Source organism: Ornithorhynchus anatinus, chromosome 3 (genome assembly GCF_004115215.2).
Source record: "Ornithorhynchus anatinus isolate Pmale09 chromosome 3, mOrnAna1.pri.v4, whole genome shotgun sequence".
Lineage (NCBI taxonomy): Eukaryota > Metazoa > Chordata > Mammalia > Monotremata > Ornithorhynchidae > Ornithorhynchus > Ornithorhynchus anatinus.
The window spans coordinates 126215007-126238415 of NC_041730.1; the positions used below are offsets into that span (position 1 = coordinate 126215007).

The 23409-nt window shown below is 46.1% G+C and overlaps 1 protein-coding gene across 5 annotated transcripts in view; it reads right to left on the minus strand.

The window, feature by feature from the left end:
* Nucleotides 1-2388: 2388 nt before the first annotated feature.
* Nucleotides 2389-23409, minus strand: part of MARCHF8 (membrane associated ring-CH-type finger 8) — a 205957-nt gene continuing 184936 nt past the window's right edge. For all 5 annotated transcript variants that reach the window (XM_029060270.2, XM_029060264.2, XM_029060268.1 and 2 more), the window contains one exon: nt 2389-6400. In XM_029060270.2, coding sequence (XP_028916103.1) covers nt 6096-6400 — 305 coding nt within the window. In that variant the 3' untranslated portion in view covers nt 2389-6095. The remainder of the gene's footprint in view (nt 6401-23409) is intronic.

Consider the following 23409-nt stretch of genomic DNA (forward strand, 5'->3'; position numbering starts at 1 on the left):
AATAGCAAATACATAGAATCAAGGTGATGTACATCTCATTAGCAAAATAAATAGGGTAATGAAAATATATACAGTTGAGCGGACGAGTACAGTGCTGAGGGGAGGGGAAGGGAGAAGGGGAGGAGCAGAGGGAAAGGGAAAGCTAAGAGAAGGCGCTTAGCTGAGGAGAGGTGAAGGGGGGGTGAACAGAGGGAGCTCAGTCTGGGAAGACCTCTTGGAGGAGGTGAGCTCTAAGTAGGGTCTTGAAGAGGGGAAGAGAATGAGTTTGGCGGAGGTGAGGAGGGAGGGCATTCCAGGACAGTGGGAGGACGTGGCCTAGGGGTCGACGGTGGGATAGGCGAGAACGGGGAACGGTGAGGAGGTGGGCGGCAGAGGAGCGGAGCATGCGGGGTGGGTAGTGGAAGGAGAGAAGGGAGGAGAGGTAGGAGGGGGCAAGGGGATGGAGAACCTTGAAGCCTAGAGTGAGAAGTTTTTGTTTTGTGTGGAGGTCGATAGGCAACCACTGGAGGTGTTTAAGGAGGGGAGTGACAAGCCCAGAGCGTTTCTGCAGGAAGATGAGCCGGGCAGCGGAGTGAAGAATAGCCTGGAGCGGGGAGAGAGAGGAGGAAGGAAGATCAGAGAGAAGGCTGACACAGTAATCCAGCCGGGATATTATGAGACCCGGTACCAGTAAGATAGCCGTTTGGGTGGAGAGGAAAGGGCGGATCTTGGCGATATTATAAAGGTGAGACCGGCAGGTTTTGGTGACGGATCGGATGTGTGGGTTGAACGAGAGAGCCGAGTCGAAGACGACACCGAGGTTGTGGGCCCGAGAGACGGGAAGGATGGTCGTACCATCCACGGTGATAGGGAAGTCAGGGAGAGGACAGGGCTTGGGAGGGAGATGAGGAGCTCAGTTTTGGCCATGTTGAGTTTTAGGTGGAGGGCAGACATCCAGGTAGAGACATCTTGGAGGCAGGAGGAGATACGAGCCTGAAGGGAGGAGGAGAGGACAGGCGCAGAGATGTAGATGTGTGTCATCTGCGTAGAGATGATAGTTGAAGCCGTGAGAGCGGATGAGTTCACCGGGGGAGTGAATGTATATGGAGAACAGAAGAGGGCCGAGAACTGACCCTTGAGGAACCCCAACAGTTAGAGGATGGGAGGGGGAGGAGGAGCCTGTGAAGGACACCGAGAATGAACGAGGAGAACCAGGAGAGGACGGAGTCCGTGAAGCCAAGGTGAGATAAGGTGTGGAGGAGAAGGGGATGGTCCACAGTGTCAAAGGCAGCTGAGAGGTCAAGGAGGATTAGGATAGAGTAGGAGCCATTGGACTTGGCAAGAAGGAGGTCATGGGTGACCTTAGAGAGAGTAGTCTCGGTAGAGTGGAGGGGACGGAAGCCAGATTATCTTCTAGTTACCTCACACTTGGTAATCTACCCCACATTTAATAATCTACCCTACGCTTAGTACAGTGCTTGGCACGTACTAAGGTCATAATACCACAATTATTACTATTATTTTGATTCCACATCCTGGGAAGTCACTCTGTAGCTGACCAGATCCTGCAAATGCCTTTCCTCTTATCCCAGTCCTCTCATCCATTCTCAGTGAATCAAACAATTGTATTTATTGAGCATTTACTGTGTGCCGAGCACTCTATTAATAATGATGGTATTTGTTAAGTGCTTACTATGTGCCAAGCACTGTACTAAGCACATGGGGGCATACAATAGTAATAATCATAATTCTATTTGTTAAGAGCTTACTATGTGCCAGAAACTGTACTATGTGCCCCATTTTACAGATGAGGTAACGGAGGCACAGAGAAGTGAAGTGACTTGCCCAAAGTCACACAGCTGATAAGTGGCAGAGCCGGAATTAGAATCCATGACCTCTGACTCTCAAGCCTGGGCTCTTGCCACTAAGACACCCTGTTTCTCTGTGTGCTAAGCACTATTCTGAGCTTGGGGTAGATACAAGTTAATCAGGTTGGACAGAGTCCCTGTCCCACATAGGGCTCATACTCTCTTAATCCCCATTTTACAGATGAGGTAACTGAGGTCCAGAGATGTTAAGTGACATGCCCAAGGTCACCCAGCATGTGCGTTGAATCCAGGATTAGAACCCAGATCCCCCTGAGAAGCAGGGCCTCATAATCACTGTCAGTCAGGGGTGCAGAATGGTGAACTCTTGGAAATCAGTCATTGATATTTATCAAGCACTTACTATGTGCAGAGCACTACTAAGCACTTGAGTGAGCACAATACAATTGACAGACACGTTCCCTGCCTACCTTGAGTTTACCGTCTGGGGGAAACTCTGTGTCAGAGTGGTTTAGGGGATGAGAAGTACTGATCTATCATTACACAGGAAAAATGCTATTTCTTTCCAGTAAAACTAAGTCACTCCGTTTTCTAGAAATGCTTTATTGCTGCAGTCAGTAATCCCTCATGTCACAGCACAAATAACCAATTTACAGTTTAAGAAACTAAAAAATATTCCGCAAGTGGTAATACTGAGAAAAGATCCACATACATAAAAGGATACAAAACTATACATTTAAATTACTGGAAATTTATTAAGGAACTAAAAAAACTTTGCAGAATGTGAAGTGCCTTGTATAAACCACACAACACATGCCAGTGTGAAGTCAATTTTATTAACAGAGCAAAATTACCCATCAACAAATATCTTCTCAAAATATGAGATCAGCTGCAAAATTTGACCAATTGTTTTCTAAACAAAGACAAGTGATGCTTTCTACTTTTCTGTACTTCCTTCTGTCACACAAGTGCTGCAATAGTTCAAACTAAAACAAACAGGAAAACTGCAGTTCAAAATCAGATTTGCATATCTATAAAACAGAACACATCTTTGCTTCTGAATTCATACATTAGTGATAGTGGATATCAGAATTTAGGACTGTGTTTTAGGTTTTAATTTCCCTTTTCACAGATCTTTTTCTCTTCCTTCCCTTTCTACTATCATCTCTCTTAAAGTACCCAAAGAGAATCCTGGGACTCCCAAGAGTGCTTTAAGGCTCTGAAAGTAGATTCCCCCTTCTAGAGAAAGAAGACCATAGGAATGTTCCCCTTGGCCTAATTAGGATGGATTTTTTATTTTTTTTGCTGGACGGAGGTGTTGAGGGAAGGGACGCTTTATAATTTTGCAGTGTAACTCCCTCCACAGCAATGCTACTCCCACTAACATATATTTATGACCTGTAGTGTGATCTTCAATGTCTGGTGGCTCTAATGAGAGGGACATTTAGGACAAAGATTTGATGAGGAAAGGCTGTTTCACGTGAAAGCTCAGGGAGTAAAGAGGACAAAACAATGCTATTCCAAAGTGAGAATCAGTCCACAACACCCCAACTCAAAAAACAGAAAAAGAAACAAGAGAGCACCACTGAGTGTCGCTTCAACCCCTAGGTGGCAGTGGGGTAGGCCTTTTCTTTGGGGACTCCATGGGCACTGCAGAATAGCAAAAAGGCGTGAAATGCAGAAAATGAAATAATATCAGATTTACAAAGAAACCTCTTCTCACAAAACTGGAACCCGGAATCCGAAGGAGCCGGGACGCGAGCGACCCAAGAATCAGCCTGCTTTCGACCACTACATGCCACGGTGGGTAGAAAACTTGACTTTTTTTCTCGAGTTTATACTGAGATGCCACAGGAATTTGGAGATGGGTGGTGGGTGAGGGAAGGAAGAAACCTCAGACTATTCAACGAATCCTACAAACGTCTGGCTGTCCCGGCACAAGCTCACCGACCCAAAATAAATGTAAACTCTGTTTGCCAATATCGACATTCCAAAGTGGTGGAAGGCATTGAAAGGAGCTACCTGTGCTGTGTAGAGATCATTCTAGCAGCCCTATCTGCAGACAGATTTGTTAAGTGACTGAAGGCATGTAAGACCTGGTAGTGAACTCACCTGAGTAGACTTGCTTTATCCCCAAATAGCTGTCTGTGGACGTGGCCTGGGTCTCTGGCCTCTTGGAGCAGATATTACTAACCAAGGGATCAGAGTTAAGGAGGGGGGTCCAAGTAATTGCACTTTAGAACGCTCAGCAGGCAGAGGCATGGGGGCGAGGAGGGGATATTTCACACTTTTCCTAACAACAGCATGGCACCCTCCAGCCAGAGGAATGCTTCCGCCAATGCGGCTGGGCCGCTTAAATCCACAGAGAAAGTGGAGTTCTACGAGAGTAGACCGAAACTGGAAACTTTGCAACGCAAAACACACACACACACACACACACACACACACAGAGTTACTTTTGAAACTTAAAGCCTCCTCCTTTCTCCTCCTTAACTCCAGAGAAACCCACATGGACTTCAAGATAAGAGCTTATTAAGTTATCTATTTAAAATTATACCTTGTCTCTTCACAATCTCCCTTTCCTATGTTATCTCCGCTCCAGTGCCCCTGGGGGGAACTCTTTTCAACAGACTGCTTCAAAGGATGGCAACAAAAATCTATTTCCCTAATGAACTAAGGTATCAAGGCCATTTTGGAGTCTTTTTTCTCCCCACATAGGAAATGTTAGAAATCTGAGGGGCTTTGGTTCCTTTAATGGTTCTCTTTGAGTCAGTCCAATAGGGACTGAGCCAGCCTTCACTCTTAATGAGCGGTAAATACATTTTATATGCATCTCCCCAGTTAGAGCGTCAGCTCCGTGTGGGTAGGAAAGCCTCCCTTCTTCATCTTGTACTTTCCGGGCACTTAGTACAGTGCATTGCACCCAGTGGGTGCTCAATAAATAGTAACTATGCCAACAACAACTGCCATTAGCTGAAGGGGGATTGAGAAAACAATGGGTGTCCTCCACTGCTAAGGACAAATCACCTGGCCAACTCACCGGCCACCTGCAATCCGTGTAACCATCCACCAGAGACTCGGGGAACTATTTTTCTCCTGCTCCTGGAGAAAGGGACTGCCCGTGTGTGCATTTACACACCCACAGACACACAACCACCCAACGGCTCCACCCACCCGCACACACATGCGCACACTCACACACCCCTCCCTCACCTGACCAGAGTTTGACACGCATTTATTTGTCAAATCTCCTCTCCCTTTCTCAAGTTGGAGGGAACTGAATAGAAAAGCAGAACCAAAGAGACCAAAAAAGTCGAGATTCTGCTGGGAGCACCCGCGTTCTTCCAGCTTGATAGCTAGGGTTGGAAACCGGGAAGGGCCTGCCTGCCATATACAGAATCTTCCTAAAAGACAACACATTCCCTAAGATCCCTAAGTACAAATGGCACACACCCAGGAACTCCCCATCACAAGTGCAAGAGTCCTTAGAATTAGCTCGTGAAATAGCTCCGAGGCAGAGGGTGCTGAGTTAACGCTGGAGAAATCAACCTGCGGGTGTATGTTGGAAGTGACCTACTTTTATAAGGCAAGAAGGCTTTAGGATCTACTATATACAAAGGAGCCGAGTGTTTTGAAAGGAATCTTTTGAAATGAGACATTCTTTCAAGTTTCAATCCCACTGGATGCATATATTACAAAATAAAAAAAAATTTAAAAGTGCCATTTGCTTTCTAAGTTATCAGAATAAGTAAAGCGTAAATCTTCAACTGATTGCCCAAGAGAGATGTTAGTGGCAGCATTAGCAGAAAATCAGGCTTTAGAACAGCTACCAGTGCTTATGTCTATCAACTTCTCCTTGGTAGATGGAGTTGCTGTCTCACCGATACAGTGAATGTCCCCAAAAGCTTCTAGGGGTCGGTTAGTGCTTAAATGGAACGGTGTCTCCGAAATCCGCATCGGCCACAACTCGCGTGAATTTCACATCTCGCTTTCCTTCGGCTCACTTCGGTGTGGCTGAAGCGGACGTCTCCCACCTTCTGCTCATCCCGTTAAGGAGCGTGAGCCCATCAAAGCGAGGGAGCGTCGAGAGGCCTACGACTATGGTCGCATATTACAAGATACGTCAAGGGAGAACTTCAAAAACCCAGAATGTAATAAAAAGGTTTAACTGCTCAGTCTAAGCTGTAAGCTGAGTTCCATCCCCACACGACCAAAGTACAGTCTCTGCAGTAAACAGCTGCGCCTCAGATCTTTGTGAACATCCAGGTGAAAATAGACGACACCCCCTAATCAGACTTGGAAAACTTCTAATCCACAGTCTTCGGGTTCTGGGTAACGGGAAGAGCTTATCTCAGAATGGTGAATTCCACAGGCATCCTTACTTCCAAAGTTGGACTCCATTAACGTGGGTTTTTCCAAAATGGTCTTTTTGCTTGTTTCGGGACAGTTTTGGACAAAGATGACTCTGTTATAAGCCTTAAGTCTCTTCCATAGCTGCATGTACACTTTGCACTGCACATACATGAAGAGCAGTCCTCCTGTGAAGCCAATAGCCACGACCACCAACTTAGTCCAAAATGGCCACTCTAGAATCCCTGGAGAAACAAAGAACGGAGTTAGCACTTGTTGACAAGTCTTCACTGCACGATCGCCATTTCAGCACTTGAAAATCAATCGGTGGTATTTATGGAGCGCTCGAAGTGCACCCTGCATGATACTTGGTGCTTGGGAAAGCTTGATGGAATACATAATAATAATGACGGTATTTGTTAAGCACTGACTATGTGCCAAGCACTGTTTTAACCATTTGCCCTCAAGGAAGTTGCAGTCTATTGGGAACCCCTTTTAAAACTTCCTCCAGCCTCTCTGCCCTTTCCGTGCCTCAGGTCTGACTCTGCCTCTCTCCTCATCTTCTCCTTGTGAAGTACCAGTCTGCTTTTGAGGTTCACGTCACCCAGGCCCTTGTGTGTCGCCCTGACTTACTCCCTTCATTCAATTGCATATATTGAGCGCTTACTGTGTGCAGAGCACTGTACTTCATTCATCCCCCCTCCCAGCCCCACAGCACTCGTGGACATATCTGTCATTTATTCATTTACATTAATGTCTGTCTCCCCAACTAGAGTGTAAGCTTGTTTTTGGCAGGGAATGTGCCAGTTTATTGTTATGATGTACTCTCCCAACCGCTTAGTACAGTGCATATAGTAAATGCTCAGTAAATATGCCTGACTGACTGACAGGCTGCCCTCTGAGCTATTAGAAGTCTGAGCTTACATCAATCAATCATATTTATTGAGCGGTCCCTGGGTGTAGCACATTGTCCTAAGCGCTTACATGAATTCAAGTCAGTTGAGCAAAACTTTTCTCTTACCTGCAAATTTTAACTCTGTCGCCCTTACTAAGTCACTCTCATGGGGCAACACTGACATCCCTATACAGAGTGCTTTTATATTAATGTCTGTCTGGATTGTAAGCTCATTGTGGGCAGTGAACATGAGTACCGCCTCTGTTATACTGTACTCTAAGTGCTGGTACAGTGCTCTGCGCATAGACTGCAAGCTCCCCTCTAGACCGTAAGCTCACTGTGGGCAGGGGATGTTTTTAGTGTTATATTGTGCGCTTCCAAGCATTTAGTACTGTACTCTTCACAGAGTGAGTGCTCAATAAATATGATTGAATGAGTGAATGAAATACTCAGTAAACACCACTGATTACGTTGGTTGCCCGCTTAACCCAGCAGGATTCCATTTGCTCCCAACCCCCCCTCCCTGGCTCTGAGCCAGGACAGAGGCTCCCGTTGGCCTTAGCTTCGTCTTGAAATGGTCCCTGGCAGCTGAGAAGAATGGTCCGGAATGAGGTGGGGGTCCTCACCCTCAGCCCGGCCAGGTGGCCTGGTGGGCAGCCCAAGAGCACTTTGAGGGGCAGGAAGGGAAGCACCCATCTCGCTTCCGAAAAATCAGGTGGGTGGTTTGGGTGCAAGACGGAGGGCTGATCACACCACCACCCCTGCCTGACCTCCGTCCCCATTCAAATACACCAGCCCACAGCTCTTCCCATCTTCAAAGCCCTTCTGAGAAAACCCATCTCCTCCAAGAGGCTTTCCTTAATTCCCCATCACCCAAGTCATGTCAAATCATCTGCTACCTTTGGAAATTGGCTATCCTACTCAGTCTCAGCACTTATGCACATATGTACACTCAACTGCAAATTCAGTTAGCATTCAGCCCACACTGACATATTTGCCCTACTCCCCGAATATCCTTGTGCCTTCTCCTGCTTCTATTATTTATAAATAATTTAAGATAGTCTAGCTTCAGGGCCTGTCTCTTAAGCTTCGGAGTACTCACCCAAATGTTTAGGTCAGGGCTGTGCCTACAGAAAATGGTCAATAAAGAGCACTGGTGACAATGATGATCCCATATAACCAATCATAAACAGGGCCTGGATAAAAGTGATCTAAGGTACCTGGAGGGATACAGCACCTTCGGTTTTTTAACACAAGAAAACAAAATTTTCTGCCCTCTCATTTTAAACTACTCATAAAAGGTAATAATGTAACTTCAAAAGAATGATCTTCTGAGCTTTGTTGATTTGTCATAACTAAGGTGAAAAATGCTGTTGCCACGCAGGGTAACGAGGAGATGTAGTCCTGAAATTGCAAGCTCAGGATTCAGTCACTAGTCTATAACTCATTGTGGGCAGGTAATGTGCTGTACTGTCAACTCTGTTGTACTGTACTCTCCTCAGTGCTTAGTACAGTGCTCTGCAAATAATAAGAGTTGGATAAATATCATTGATTGAATTTCCAATGCAGAATTGGTCATGCATCCTGATGTTGAGACTCATCCTTTGACAAATGACTCCAAAGCAGATTCGGTGGATCACTCGGGCACGCAGTGGGTTACGGAAACTGCACTAGTTAATTCACCTGGGCAGGATTTTGAGGCAGCTATGTGATTTTTCCTCTGTTACTGTAGTTGCTCTCTTCCTCCAGCCTTAATTTCTATGTTATTTGTTAAGTGCTTAATATATGCCAGGCAATGTACTGTGGTAGATACAAAGTTGGACCCCACCCATGTCCCACATGGGGCTCAATCTTAATTTCCATTTTACAGATGGGGGAACTGAGGCACCGAGAGGTTATGTGACTTGACCAAGGTCACACAGTAGACAGGTAGTAGAGCCTGAAATAGAAACCAGGTCCTCTGACTCCCAGGCCTGTGCTCTGTTCACTAGACCATGCTGTTTCTGCATGGACCTTCTCTTTTTCTTTCTCATTCTCCCTCTCTCTCCCCAAATGTGTATATGTATATAACAGACAGTTGTCCTTCATATTTTTAAGGTATTTGTTAAGCACTTATTATATGCCAAGCACTGTACTAAGAATTGGGGTACAAACAAGCTAATCAGATTGGGCACAATCCCTGTCCCACATGGGGCTCACAGTCATAATGCCTATTTTACAGATGAGGGAACTGAGGCACAGAGAAGCTAGTTGACTTGTCTAAATTCATAAAGCAGACAAGAGGCAGAGTTGACATCAGAACCCAGTACCTCTGACTCCCAGACAGCGTGGCTCAGTGGAAAGAGCCCGGGCTTTGGAGTCAGAGGTCATGGGTTCGAATCCCGGCTCGGCCACTTGCCAGCTGTGTGACTGTGGGCAAGTCACTTCACTCTCGGTGCCTCAGTTCCCTCATCTGTAAAATGGGGATGAAGACTGTGAGCCCCACGTGGGACAACCTGATTCCCCTGTGTCTACCCCAGCGCTTAGAACAGTGCTCGGCACATAGTAAGCGCTTAACAAATACCAACATTATTATTCCCAGACCTGCGTTCTTTCCACTACGCCACGCTACTTCTCATATTTGAAGTGTGTGGCTCAAAAAGCCAAAATGGGACCTACAGTCCCAACCTCATTGTACATATCGAATGGTCATCTTATTTTGTGTTTTGTTCTAGGTTTTCTCTTCTGCTTCTTTGTCTCCCATTCCTTACAAATCTTTTGACCCTAAAATAACCACTTCCTTCTTGATATTTGCTCAATAGTTACACTGATTCCTGTCTAGTTTCTCATTCTGAAGTTAGGAAATCATGAACTGAATGCAGAAGGTTGCTTACAAATATGATTCATCCTGCTACAACAGCCCTTGTGTGGGTGACGTGACTGAGTGTTCTCATTGGAGTCGCTTGTTTGCCAAGCACACTTGTGACATTAATCTAAGAAGTGAGGCTCACATCTCCTCAGTGAGCACAGAACCAGTTTGGTGAGCCCAGTGTTGCAGTTCTGCAATAGTTTCGGAGTCCACGGGCTCGGAACTCGGCCACTAAAATGCCACCTTGTTCTCTCTCCTCATTCCCTTCACATCACCATGTGAAGATGATGAAGAGAGAGACATAGATACAAATAAATAAAACGACAGCTACGAACATAAGTGCTGTGGGGCTGGGTGGGGGGGAAGAGCAAAGGGAGCAAGGTAGGGTGATGCAGAAGGGCATGGGAGGTGAGGAAAAGTGGGGCTTGGTCTGGGAAGGTCTCTTGGAGGAGTGTGCCTTCAATAAGCTTTCAAAGGTGGGGGAGAGTGTCTGTAGGATTTGAGGAGGAAGGGCGTTCCAGGCCAGAGGGAGGGCGTGGGCTAGGGGTTGGCAGTGAGACAGGTGAGATCGAGGCTCAGTGAGAAGGTGAACACTAGATAAGCGAGGTATGTGGGTTGGGTTGTAGAAGGAGAGAAGGGAGCTGAGGTAGGAGGGAGCAAGGTGATAGACTGCTTCAAAGCCAATGGAGAGGAGTCTTTGCTTGATACAGAGGTGGATGAGCAACCATTGGAGTTTTCTGAGGAGTGGGGGTTACATGTCTGGAACGATTTTGTAGAAAAATGAACCAGGCTGCAGAATGAAGTAATAATAATAATGTTGGTATTTGTTAAGCGCTTACTATGTGCAGAGCACTGTTCTAAGCGCTGGGGTAGATACAGGGTCATCGGGTTGTCCCACGTGAGGCTCACAGTTAATCCCCATTTTACAGATGAGGTAACCAAGGCACAGAGAAGTTAAGTGACTTGCCCACAGTCCCACAGCTGACAAGTGGCAGAGCCGGGATTCGAACCCATGACCTCTGACTCCCAAGCCCGGGCTCTTTCCACTGAGCCATGCTGCTTCAAGTAAGGACTGGAGTGGGGAGAGCAAGGGATCAGATCTTAGGCCAGTCCTTGTGCCCTGGTGGGTGGGGTGAGGGAGGAGAGGACTTGAAATCAAGCTCTCCTCTGACAACCCCAGGCACCGGGCCCCGGAGGTATTACCCCCTCATCTAAGCTCTGTTCCAACTTGGATCCCGCACTCCTAACGTTCAATAAATACCACTGAATGAATGAATCCAGAATTTTGTTGAGTTTGTAGAGAAGGTGGCATAGCCTCATGGATACGACAAGGGCCTGTGAGTCAGAAAGACCAGGGTTCTAATTCCGGCTTCACCACTTGTCTGCTGTGTGACTTTGGGCAAGTTACTTCACTTCTCGGCCTCAGTTTCCTCATCTGTAAAATGGGGATTAAACCTGTGAGACCTAAGTGGGACAGGGACTGTGTCCAATCCGATTTGCTTATATCCACCCCAATGCCTGGTAAAGTGCCTGGTACACAGTAAGTTTTTACCAAATACGACAATTATAATTATTGAGCTTTATATGACAAAAAGAAGGTGGACATGGGTCCAAGTACAAATTAAAAGTCATAAAGCTGGTGATGGATTCCAAAAGGATGTTCAGTGGAAAAGTGGGGGAAGTTACCTACCAGCTCAGTGCTCCACGGATCAGCCTCTAATATTTTTCATTTCAGATAAATCATTTCCTCAAGTGTAGATGTGGGCAGAAACTGAGAAGACGGGGAATTCTCATTCAACTTCCGCCCCCCAAAGGGGCCTCACTAAGATGACTGGGGAAACTCAGTCCATCTTTTTAAACATTTACACTATCTGCAAACCTTTGGGTCCCAAGTCAGGCCTAGGTCTGAAGTCCCAGTGAATAGGAACAGAGCCAGTCATAGGGTCTAGGGCAGGAGACTGGGGGCTGGGGGCAGCTTTGGCAATTCTTTTCCTTCAAGAACCCTCACTACCTAATAGGCCTTAAAGCTTGGGCAGGAGTCAGAGGAGGGGACTTGAAGGACTCAGTGCAAACAAGTCCTTTTCTCATCCTGTCTCCCCCTCCTCTCTGGCCTGCGGTTTCTAATTCCACATCGCTAAAATCTACCCTTTCCTCTCCATCCAAACTATTAGCCTGATTCAAGCCTTTATCAAAACTCATGTCAATCACTGCATTAGCCTCCTAGCTCACCTCCGGCTGCTCTCTCCTTACTCCACTCCATACTTAGCTGTTCGTATGATCTTTCTGAAATACCTTTCGGCCCATGTCTCCCCATTCCTCAAGAACCTCCAAGCATTGCCCATCAACTTCCCCATCAAATACAAACTCCTTACTTTACTCCTTACTTTAAAGCACTCAGACTGCTTGTCCTCCTTCCCTATCTTGCTTATTTAATAATAATACTAATAATACTAATAATAATGTTGGTATTTGTTAAGCACTTACTATGTGCAGAGCACTGTTCTAAGAGCTGGGGGAGATACAGGGTAATCAGGTTGTCCCATGTGAGGCTCACAGTCTTCATCCCCATTTTCCAGATGAGGTAACTGAGGCACAGAGAAGGTAAGTGACTTGCCCACAGTCACACAGCTGACAAGTGGCAGAACCGGGATTTGAACCCATGTCCTCTGACTCCCAAGCCTGGGCTCTTTCCACTGAGCCACACTGCTTCTCAGCCACGCTGCTTCTCTACTCCTACTTATTTCCTACTACAACCCAATCCACACCCTTTGCTCCGATTCATTCATTCAATCATATTAATTGTGCGCTACTGTGTGCAGAGCACATCACCATGTGAAGATGACGAAGAGAGACATCATTACAAATAAATAAAATGACAGACGACTAAGCACTTGGAAAGTACAATTCGGCAACAAATAGAGACAATCCCTGCCCACAACAGGTTCACAGTATAGAGGGGGGAAGACAGGCATCAAAACAAGTAAACAGGCATCAATAGCGATATAAATAAATATAATTTTACATATATACATATTATTAAAACAAATAGAATTAGAAATATGTACGAATATACAGAAGTGCTGTGGAGGCAGGGTAGAGCAAAAGGAGTGAGTCGGGGTGATGGGGAGGGGAGGAGGAGGAGAAGAAAAGGGGGGCTTAGTCTGGGAAGGCCTCCTGAAGGAGGTGAGCCTTCAGTAGGGCTTTGAAGGGGGGAAGTGTGATTGTTTGGCAGATAATGACAACTTCATCTCTCTGCCGACCCTTCGCCCACATCGTCCTTCTGGCCTGGAACTCCCCATCTTCCATAAACCACCACTCTCCCTAACTTAAACCATCATTAAAATCACAACTCCTCCAAGAGGCCTTCCCTAAGCTCTCATTTCCCCCACTCCCTCTATCTTCGGTGTCACCTACGCACTTGGATCTGTATCCTTTAAGCACCTGACATTCACCCCACTCTCGGCCCCACAGCACTTACGTAGATATCTGTGAAGCAGGAAGACCTAGTGGACAGAGCACGGGCCTGGGAGTCAAAAAGACGTGGGTTCTGATTCCGGCTCCACCACTTGTCTGCTGTGTGACTTTTAGCAAATCACTTCATTTCTCTGGGGCCTCAGTTTCCTCATCTGGAAAATGGGGATTAAAACTGTGAGCCCCATGTGGGACAGGGACTGTGTCCAACCCCATTTGCTTGTATCTATCCTAGTGCTTAGAACGGTGTTTGGCCCATAATAAGTGCTTAACAAATACCACCATTATCATTATCATTGATATTTTATTTGAACATCTGTCTCCTCCTCTAGGCTGCAAGCTCCCAGGGCAGGGCAGGGAATGTGGACCACTAACTCCACTGTACTATGCTCTCCCAGGCACTGAGTACAGTGCTCTGCATACAGTAGGGAAGCAGCGTGGCTCATCAGTGGAAAGAACCCGGGCTTGGGAGTCAGAGGTCATGGGTTCGAATCCCGCCTCTGCCACTTGTCAGCTGTGTGACTGTGGGCAAGTCATTTAACTTCTCTGTGCCTCAGTTACCTCATCTGTAAAATGGGGATTAAGACTTGTGAGCCTCAAGTGGGACAACCTGATTACCCTGTATCTACCCCAGCGCTTAGATCAGTGCTCTGCACATAGTAAGCGCTTAACAATACCAACATTATTATTACTACAGTAAGCGCTCAATAAATATCACTGATTCAGTGTCAACATTTCTTGCCCCTTGGATTTACAATTCAGCTACAGTCAGTCCTGAACTTCCATATCCTCTGCTTTCTATTATTGATTTACCTCTTGCTTGTGATATCTGCCACAAATAATTATCCTGTCTAAATGAAGACAACATCAATATTTCCTCTGCCAAAGTAACTGAAGAGGGAGCTGCTGTTCACAGAGATCAGCGTGACGCAACCTTTACTTTCTGAGGTCGGAGAGTTTAAGGAAACTCAGAAGACTGCTGATAGCCTCACAGTTCACGTTTGGCAAACAGAAACTCTAAGGAGACTAAAGAATGTGTCAGGTCACCATTCCCTCCAACTCCGAAGCCTTACTAAAATCACATCTCCTCCAAGAGGACTTCCCCCATTAAACCCTTAATTACTCTATCTTTTGCATCACTTTCCGCATATCCGACAATTACTCTCCCCATCTTCAACGTCTTATTGATGGCTGATCTCCTCCAAGAGGAGAGGATTCCCTGATTAAGCCCTCATTTCCTTTTCTTCTGCTTCCTTCTGCATCACCCTGATCTGTTCCCTTTATTCATCCCCCCTCCCAGCTCCACAGCACTTATGCTCATAGCCATCATTTATTTGTTTTGTCTGTCTCTCCCTTTAAACTAAGCTCACTGTGGCCACAGAATGTGACTGTTTATTGCTGTATTATACTCTCCCAAGCCCTTAGTACAGTACTCTGCAAACAGTGAGCTCTCAAAGTCAACTAACCTATGCATTTGGATCTGTACCCTTTGAACACCTGATATTCATTCCTCCCTGAGCACTTTTGTACATAACCCTAATTCATTCAATAGTATTTATTGAGCGCTTACTATGTGCAGAGCACTGTACTACACGCTTATGCATTTGAAAGTCTGTCTCCCCTCCAGACTATAAGCTCCCTTTGGGGGGGAACCGACATGTCTGTTGTACTGTACTCTCCCAAATGCTTAGTACAGTGTCTTCCTTACAGTGACTGCTCAATAAATGCTACCTATTGACTGAAATGACTTCATAACAGGCACCCCCTAAGGCCCTTAAGGCTAAACCAAATGTCTTTGAAGCTTGGAGATGATTTGTACGCCCGCTGCTGACTTTGGCTCTGTCTAGCTAAAAGGCAAATTCTTGTTCAAATGCCCAGCTCCCTTGAACCACACCCACTCCATCTGCAGCGGAGGAACTCTGCCCATTACAGAGCCAGCTAGAGGATGGTTGCTGATGAACCGGGACAGAACAGTACAAAGAACAGGGATCAAGCGCTCTGTGACTTCTCTGGGGCCAATTTTCCATCAATCAATTACTCAAAGGAACTTATTGAGTGCTTACTGTATGTGGAGCACTATAATAATCATTATGGTATTTGTTAAGCATTCTGTTCCAGGCACTGTATTAAGCGCTGGGGTGGATTCAAGCAAATTAGGTTGGACGCTGTCCCTTTCCCGCATGGGGCTCCCAGTCTTAATCCCCATTTTACAGATAGCTGAGGCACGGAGAAGTTAGGTGACTTGCCCAAGAACACTCAGCAGACAAGTGGCAGAGCTGGGTGTGGAACCCATGACCTTCTGAACCCCAGGCCCATGCTCCATCCACTAAGCCATGCTACTTCCCATACTAAGCTTGTTGTGGGCAGAATTTGTGTCCATTTATTGTTATGCTGTACTCTCCCGAGGGCTTAGGACCCTGCTCTGCACACAGTGAATGCTCAATAAATACAACTGACTGACTAGGCATTTGGGAGAGTACATTTTAATAAAGTCGGGAGACATGAGCCATGCCCGCAAGGAGTTTACAGACTACAAGGGGAGACAGTCAAATACATTACGGACAGGGAAAATAGTAGACACCAAGGATACCTAAGTGCTGTGAAGCCGCAAGGGTTTTTTACAAAGTCTTTAAATAAACAATTACTTTTATTTAAGCATCCACTGCATGCAAAGCATTATACTAAATTCTTGGGAGAACACAACAAAAGCAGAACTCACAATCTATTGGGGGAAGAGATATTTGGGCAGGGATTGTCTTTCTTTATTGCTGAATTGTACTTTCCAAGTGCTTAGAATAGTGCTCTGCACACAGTCAGCAATCAATAAATATGATTGAATGAATAAATGAATATTTTCAAAGTATTTTGCTTTCCCTCATCACAAACTGGACTGTGCAAGGACCAGAGAACACCGCCAAGTAGTCCACGGCTCCTCTCATATTTTGCCAAGCCTGACGTCATTCATTTTAGTGTTCCTTAATGAGTTCATTATTTTTTTTTTAAAGTTCTTTGCTCATTTGCAATTAGTCCTAGAGCACTACCAAATTTTAAATCTCTTTCAGGATTTTCCAACTGGACTCTTCAATGGCTGGCTAAAGCAAGGTAGCTTCTTTCTTCCTTGCTTCCCGCTACTTTAGTTGGTTTGAACAAAAAGATCTCAAGGAGCAAAAACACGTTAACAGAATAGCTATCCTGTCATTACAACATAGGGTCCACCCAGCAGAAGTAAAGGAAATAATGAAGGAAGGGTGGTTTCGCCAAGGACAACGGAGTCATTAAATCATCGTCCGATAGTATTAGGCTGCAACTTTCCAAAAGGCCATCCTGGAGCTCCCAGGGCACTAATTATCACATCAAATTCATTTATTCATTCATTCAATTGTATTTATTGAGCGCTTACTGTGTGCAGAGCACTGTACTAAGCACTTGGAAAGTACAATTCGGCAACAGATAGAGACAATCCTTATCCAACAATGGGCTCACAGTCTAGAAGGGGGAGACAAAACAGGTAGACAGGCATCACACCATTAAAATAGATAAATAGAACCATAGATAATAATAATAATAATGTTGGTATTTGTTAAGCGCTTACTATGTGCAGAGCACTGTTCTAAGCGCTGGCGTAGGTATAGGGTAATCGGGTTGTCCCACGTGAGGCTCACAGTTAATCCCCATTTTACAGATGAGGTAACTGAGGCACAGAGAAGTTAAGTGACTTGCCCAAAGTCACACAGCTGACAAGTGGCAGAGCCAGAATTCGAACTCATGACCTCTGACTCCCAAGCCCAGGCTCTTTCCACTGAGCCACGCTGCTTCTCTACAATGACAGAGATTTAAGATTTAAGCATCCACTGCATGCAAAGCATTATACTAAATTCTTGGGAGAACACAACAAAAGCAGAACTCACAATCTATTGGGGGAAGAGATATTTGGGCAGGGATTGTCTTTCTGAAATGCTCATCATTAATAAAACAAATAGACCAATAAATATGCTGTGGGGAGGGGAAGGGGGTAGAGCAGAGTGTGGGAGAAGGGGGAATGGGGAAGGGAGGAGGAGCAGAGGGAAAGGGAGGGCTTAGTCCCTGTAAAATCTGTAAAATGGAGATTAAGACTGTGAGCCTCATGTGGGACAACCTGATTACCCTGTATCTACCCTAGCGCTTAGAACAGTGCTCTGAATATAGTAAGCGCTTAACAAATACCAACATTATTATTATTAGTCTGGGAAGACCCCCTGGAGGAGGAGAACTCTCAGTAGGGCTTTGAAGAGGGGAAGAGAGTTAGTTACGGGAGGGGTGTGGGGCAAATTGAAGCTGGGCACATTGGTATCTACCACTACTGTACTAGGGCTCCAGGAACATCCCCAGGTTCTATTCCTGGGATAATCTGCTGCCTGCCAAAATTCCTCTTTTCCTTTCAGCCCTCTCGGGAAGGGCAGGTCCCATTCTTCTCCCTTTTCCCCCATCCCTGCCTCCTCTAGTCCATGAATTCGGAGGGAGCTCAAGCCCAGGTGGAATGACTCAGCTTTTTGACTTGATCATGAGAAAGGGCTAGATCCAAGCTGTGGTTTGTGGAGCCTCCTTCCTGTTTGTCTCCCAGGGGTTTGGAAACTAGGCCACAGGCTCCGTTTACGCTTCCTTTGGTGGGGAAAGGGTGTGTGTATATGTTTGTTTGTGTGTGTTTGTATTTGTTTAGTTGGGGGTGGGGGTAGATCTTCCTCATCTTCCTGCAGAAACGATCTGGGCATGTCACTCCCCTTCTTAAACAACTCCAGTGGTTGCCTATCGACCTCCGCTCCAAACAAAAACTCCTCACTCTAGGCTTCAAGGCTCTCCATCACCTTGCCCCTTCCTACCTCTCCTCCCTTCTCTCTTTCTACCGCCCACCCTGCACGCTCCGCTCCTCTGCCGCCCACCTCCTCACCGTCCCTCGGTCTCGCGTATCCCGCCGTCGACCCCTGGGTCACGTCCTCCCACGGTCCTGGAACGCCCTCCCTCCTCACCTCCGCCAAACTGATTCTCTTTCCCTCTTCAAAACCTTACTTAAAAATCACCTCCTCCAAGAGGCCTTCCCAGACTGAGCTCCTCTTCCCCCTCTACTCCCTCTGCCATCCCCCCTTTACCTCTCCGCAGCTAAAGCCTCATTTTCCCCTTTTCCCTCTGCTCCTCCACCTCTCCCTTCCCATCCCCACAGCACTGTACCCGTCCGCTCAACTGTATATATTTTCGTTACCCTATTTATTTTGTTAATGAATTGTACATCGCCTTGATTCTATTTAGTTGCCATTGTTTTTATGAGATGTTCTTCCCCTCGACGCTGTTTAGTGCCATTGTTCTTGTCTGTCCGTCTCCCCCGATTAGACTGTAAGCCCGTCAAACGGCAGGGACTGTCTCTATCTGTTGCCGACTTGTTCATCCCAAGCGCTTAGTACAGTGCTCTGCACATAGTAAGCGCTCAATAAATACTATTGAATGAAAGTAGAGGGATGATGATGACAAAATAGGACCCGGAGACTTCAGCATAATCCCAGGGTTGATCATTGTAAAACAGATATAACAATAATACTAATTATGGAATTTGTTAAGTGCTTACTATGTGCTGAGCACTGTTCTAAGCACTGGGGTAGATACAAGGTAATCAGGTTGTCCCACGGGGGCTCAGAATTTTAATCCCAATTTTACAGATGAGGTAACTAACGAAGTGACTTGCCCAAAGTCACACAGCAGACAAGTGGCGGAGCCAGGATTAGAACTCATGTCCTCTGACTCCCAAGCCCGTGCTCTTTCCATTAAGCCTCTCTTCTAGAGGTCTGAAATCACACCCCACAAAATAAATTCTGAAAACAGTCCTGGTTAGCCATTAGAGGTAGGAATTATTACAGCCAGACAGGTGCCAGATCGAGCCCGCTGAGTGGATATGCTGCCTGATCTAACAGATCTGAAAACTACACGAATCTTATTGCATCCGAAATGGGCTTTTCACTCTTGCAGTGCAGAAAGGTGATTCTTCTTGGGCAGCAGAAGGTGCCATTATAATAAGATTAATTAATAAGGATTATGGTAGTTAAGCATTTATTATGCATCAAGCATATCCTAAGCACTGGGATAGATACAAGTTCATCGGGTCAGTCACAGACCCTGTCCTACATGGGGCTCACAGTTAAAGTAGGAGAGAGAACAGGGATTGAATCCGCATTTCACCAATGAGGAAACTGAGGCACAGAGAAGTTAAGTGACTTGTCCAAGGTCACACAGCAGGCAATTGACAGAGCCACAATTAGAACCCAGGTCCTCTGACCTCTAGGCCAGTGCTCTTTCTATTAGGCCTGACCCCACCCCCTCTCTCTTAGGCTCTTGGCAATTCCCTCTTGAGAGGTGAAAGAGTTAGGGTGCATTTGAGAAGCATCATGGTGTAGCAGACAGAGCACGGGCCTGGGAGTCAGAAGGTCATGGGTTCTAATCCTGTCTCTGCCACTTCTCTTTTGTGGGACCTTGGGCAATTCACTTCACTGGGCCTCAGTTACCTCATCCATAAAATGGGGATCGAGACTACGAGCCCCATGCAGAAAAGGAGCTGCGTCCAACCCAACTGGCTTGTATCCACCCCAGCACTTAGTACAGTGCTTGGCACACAGTAAGTGCTTAAATACCATAATTGTTATTATTATTTCTTGCCTTAAAAGCTCAACTGAGGGTGGTCTCCTGTCATGTATGGAACCCTGTTTGTTCTCAGAAATCCCTACAGCTCCAGCAAGGCCGCTATTCCTCTTCCTATTGTCACACAAACTCAGTGTGGATGACGAGGAGGAGGAGCGGGAGGAGGAAGAGGAGATGGAGGGCATCTTGGTCCTCAATCCTCACGCTGGGGGAGGTAGCTCCACCCCCTCCCCTGGAGACTCCGTTATTAAGGGGAGCACTTCCTTCTCCCATCCTGGGCGCCGAGCTGGGAATGACTTGCCCAACATTGCTCACTCTCTCCTTAAATTGCATCCGGTTGGCAATGAATTTTTGTCTGTTCAATTCAGTTTTGTACATCCTTTCCTCCTGCCGGAATCAAAACAATTTGATCCATTTTTACTTTCAAATTTAATCTGTGTTTGAGTCGCTTCACAAGGTAGTTTTTGTTTAGAACCAGTAAGAAAAAAGGAGGAAAAATTTGAAAACAAATGTTAAAAAACCACTGGGGAGCAGCTCAATTCCACTTCACAACTTTGGAATCCACATCATGGATTTCCTTCACCTCAAAAAACCCTGTGGGATTTGCCGCAACAAAGACAACCCTCTTATTGCTTTCGATTTGAATCACAACGGAGAGCTGAATGCTTCTTCTGAGTCCTTCGGTTTCCTCATCTTCCCCTACATGGAACTTATTTTGATGTCTATCTACCCAACTACAATGTAAGCTCCTTATGGGCAGAGATCATATCTACCAACTCTATTGTATTCTCCCAAACCTTAGTACAGTGCTCTGCACAGGGTAGACCCGCCCTCTGCCTGTATCTGCTCATTCTCACATATGCTCAACCCTGCTGCCTGGGAAAGTTTGGTTTGTTCTTGGCTAATATGACAGATTTTCCTCCAAAATTCTCTCCTCTGGAGCCTCCCGACAGGGCAGATGTTTGTGGATGAAAGACACATTTTTCCTCCGCCAACTGGATTTCACATAAATGGTGAATGGGACAGCTTCATTACTTTGCATTTCTATTAGTATCACCTTGTCTTTTACCGACAGGTAAGTTTAGGCATAAAGGCAGAGGGTGACGTGTAACGGCGTCGAGTAATTTCCAACCCACAGTGACTCCATGGGCACATCTCTCCCAGAATGCCCCACCTCTATCTGCAATCATTCTGGTAGTGTGTTCCTAGAGTTTTCTTCATAAAAATATGGGAGTGGTTTATCATTGCCTCCTTCTGCACAATAAACCTGAGTCTCTGCCTTCAACTCTTTCCCATGATGCTGCTGCTCAGAAGAGGTGAGTTTTGACTTGTAGCAAATTGCCTTCCATTTGCTAGCCACTGCCCAAGCTAGGAATTCATTCAAGTGTATTTAATGGGCACTTACTGTGTGCAAAGCACTGTACTAAGCACTTCATTCATTCATTAGACAGACAAGAACAATGGCAATAAATAGAGTCAAGGGGAAGAACATCTCATTAAAACAATAGCAAATAAATAGAACCAGGGTGATGTACATCTCATTAAACAAAATAAATACGGTGATGAAGATATATACAGTTGAGTGGACGAGTACAGTGCTGAGGGGATGGGACAGGAGAGGGGGAGGAGCAGAGGGAAAGGGGGGAGAAGAGGGTTTAGCTGCGGAGAGGTGAAGGGTGGGGTAGAGGGAGCAGAAGGAAAAGGGGAGCTCAGTCTGAGAAGGCCTCTTGGAGGAGGTGAACTTTAAGTAGGGATTTGAAGAGGGGAAGGGAATTAGTTTAGCGGAGGTGGGGAGGGAGGGCATTCCAGGACCGCGGGAGGACGTGGCCCGGGGGTCAACGGCGGGATAGGCGAGACCGAGGAACGGTGAGGAGGTGGGCGGTAGAAAGAGAGAAGGGAGGAGAGGTAGGAGGGGGCAAGGTGATGGAGAGCCTTGAAGCCTAGAGTGAGAAGTTTTTGTTTCGTGCGGAGGTCGATAGGCAACCACTGGAGGTGTTTAAGAAGGGGAGTGACATGCCCAGATCGTTTCAGTGGGAAGATGAGCCGGGCAGCGGAGTGAAGAATAGACTGAAGCGGGGAGAGAGAGGAGGAAGGGAGATCAGAGAGAAGGCTGACACAGTAGTCTAGCCGGGATGGGGACGATTCCCAAATCTACATCTCCAGCCGTGACCTCTCTCCTTCCCTGCAATCTCACACTTCCTCCTGCTTTCAGGACATCTCTCCCCGGATGCCCCACCAAATTAAACATTTCAGGAACAGTTCTTATTTTTCCACCCAAACTCTGTCCTATGTCTTTCCCGTCACTTTGGACAATATCACTATCCTCCATATCTCAACAGCCTATAACCGTGGCGCTATCCTAGACTCATTTCTCTCATTCCACTCACATGTTCAATCTTTCACCAAATCTTGTCAGTTCTAGCTTCACAACACTGCTAAAATCTGCCCTTCTCCATCCAAACGTCTACCAAATGCTGATCCGAGCACTTAGCCTATCTTGACTTGACTATTGCTTCAGCCTCCTCACTGATCTCCCTTGATTCTACCCACTCCAGTCCATACTTCTCCCTGCTGCATGAATCATTGAATCATTTTTTTGATATTTTCTATTTTCAATGCTTTGCCACACCTTAAGAACCTCCATCGCCTCAAACAGAAACTCCATACCATCAATTTTAAAGCACTCAATCAGCTCGCCCCATCCTAACTCGCATTACTGATCTCCTACTACAGCCCAGCCCACACACTTGGCTCCTTGAATGGAATGGAATGGTTGTGTCTCTGCTTCACTCTCACTCCCATAGCCGAGACTAGTAGAGTACTAGAAACTTTCTACATGCGATCCTGAGAGGGGAGAGAGTGACTTAGAGCCCATTAAATGACAGAAACATAAATAGGGAAAGGGCAAATGGTGAATAGGACAGTTTGACGCTATTCTGTAGTTCTGATTACTGCCACTTTTTATTCTACACAGTCAAGTTTAGACAAAGACCGAGCAACAGAGATGATTAAATGGCAGAAACATAACTAGGTCTAAGACAAATAGTGAATGGGGGAGTTTGATGCCATTTTGCACTTCTAATTAGTGCCAGCTTTTCTTCTATTGGCAAGTAAGTTTAGGTATTAAAGGCAGGTATCAATGGGTAACTTAGCACCCATTAAATGAGAGAAATATAACTCGGGTTAGGGATCTTGACTCTCCATCTTGTGCTCCTACTGCAGACGAGATGAGAGGGGAGAAAAGGCAGGCTGGGCATGGGCTATCACAGGGTCAGCTATCTGACACAGGCCTCGGGGCCCCTGAAGTGACAAAGGCAGCGACCAGCAAAAGAAGTTTCTGTGCCAGTGAGATGCCAATTTCAACTTCTTAAGTTTACTGAGCT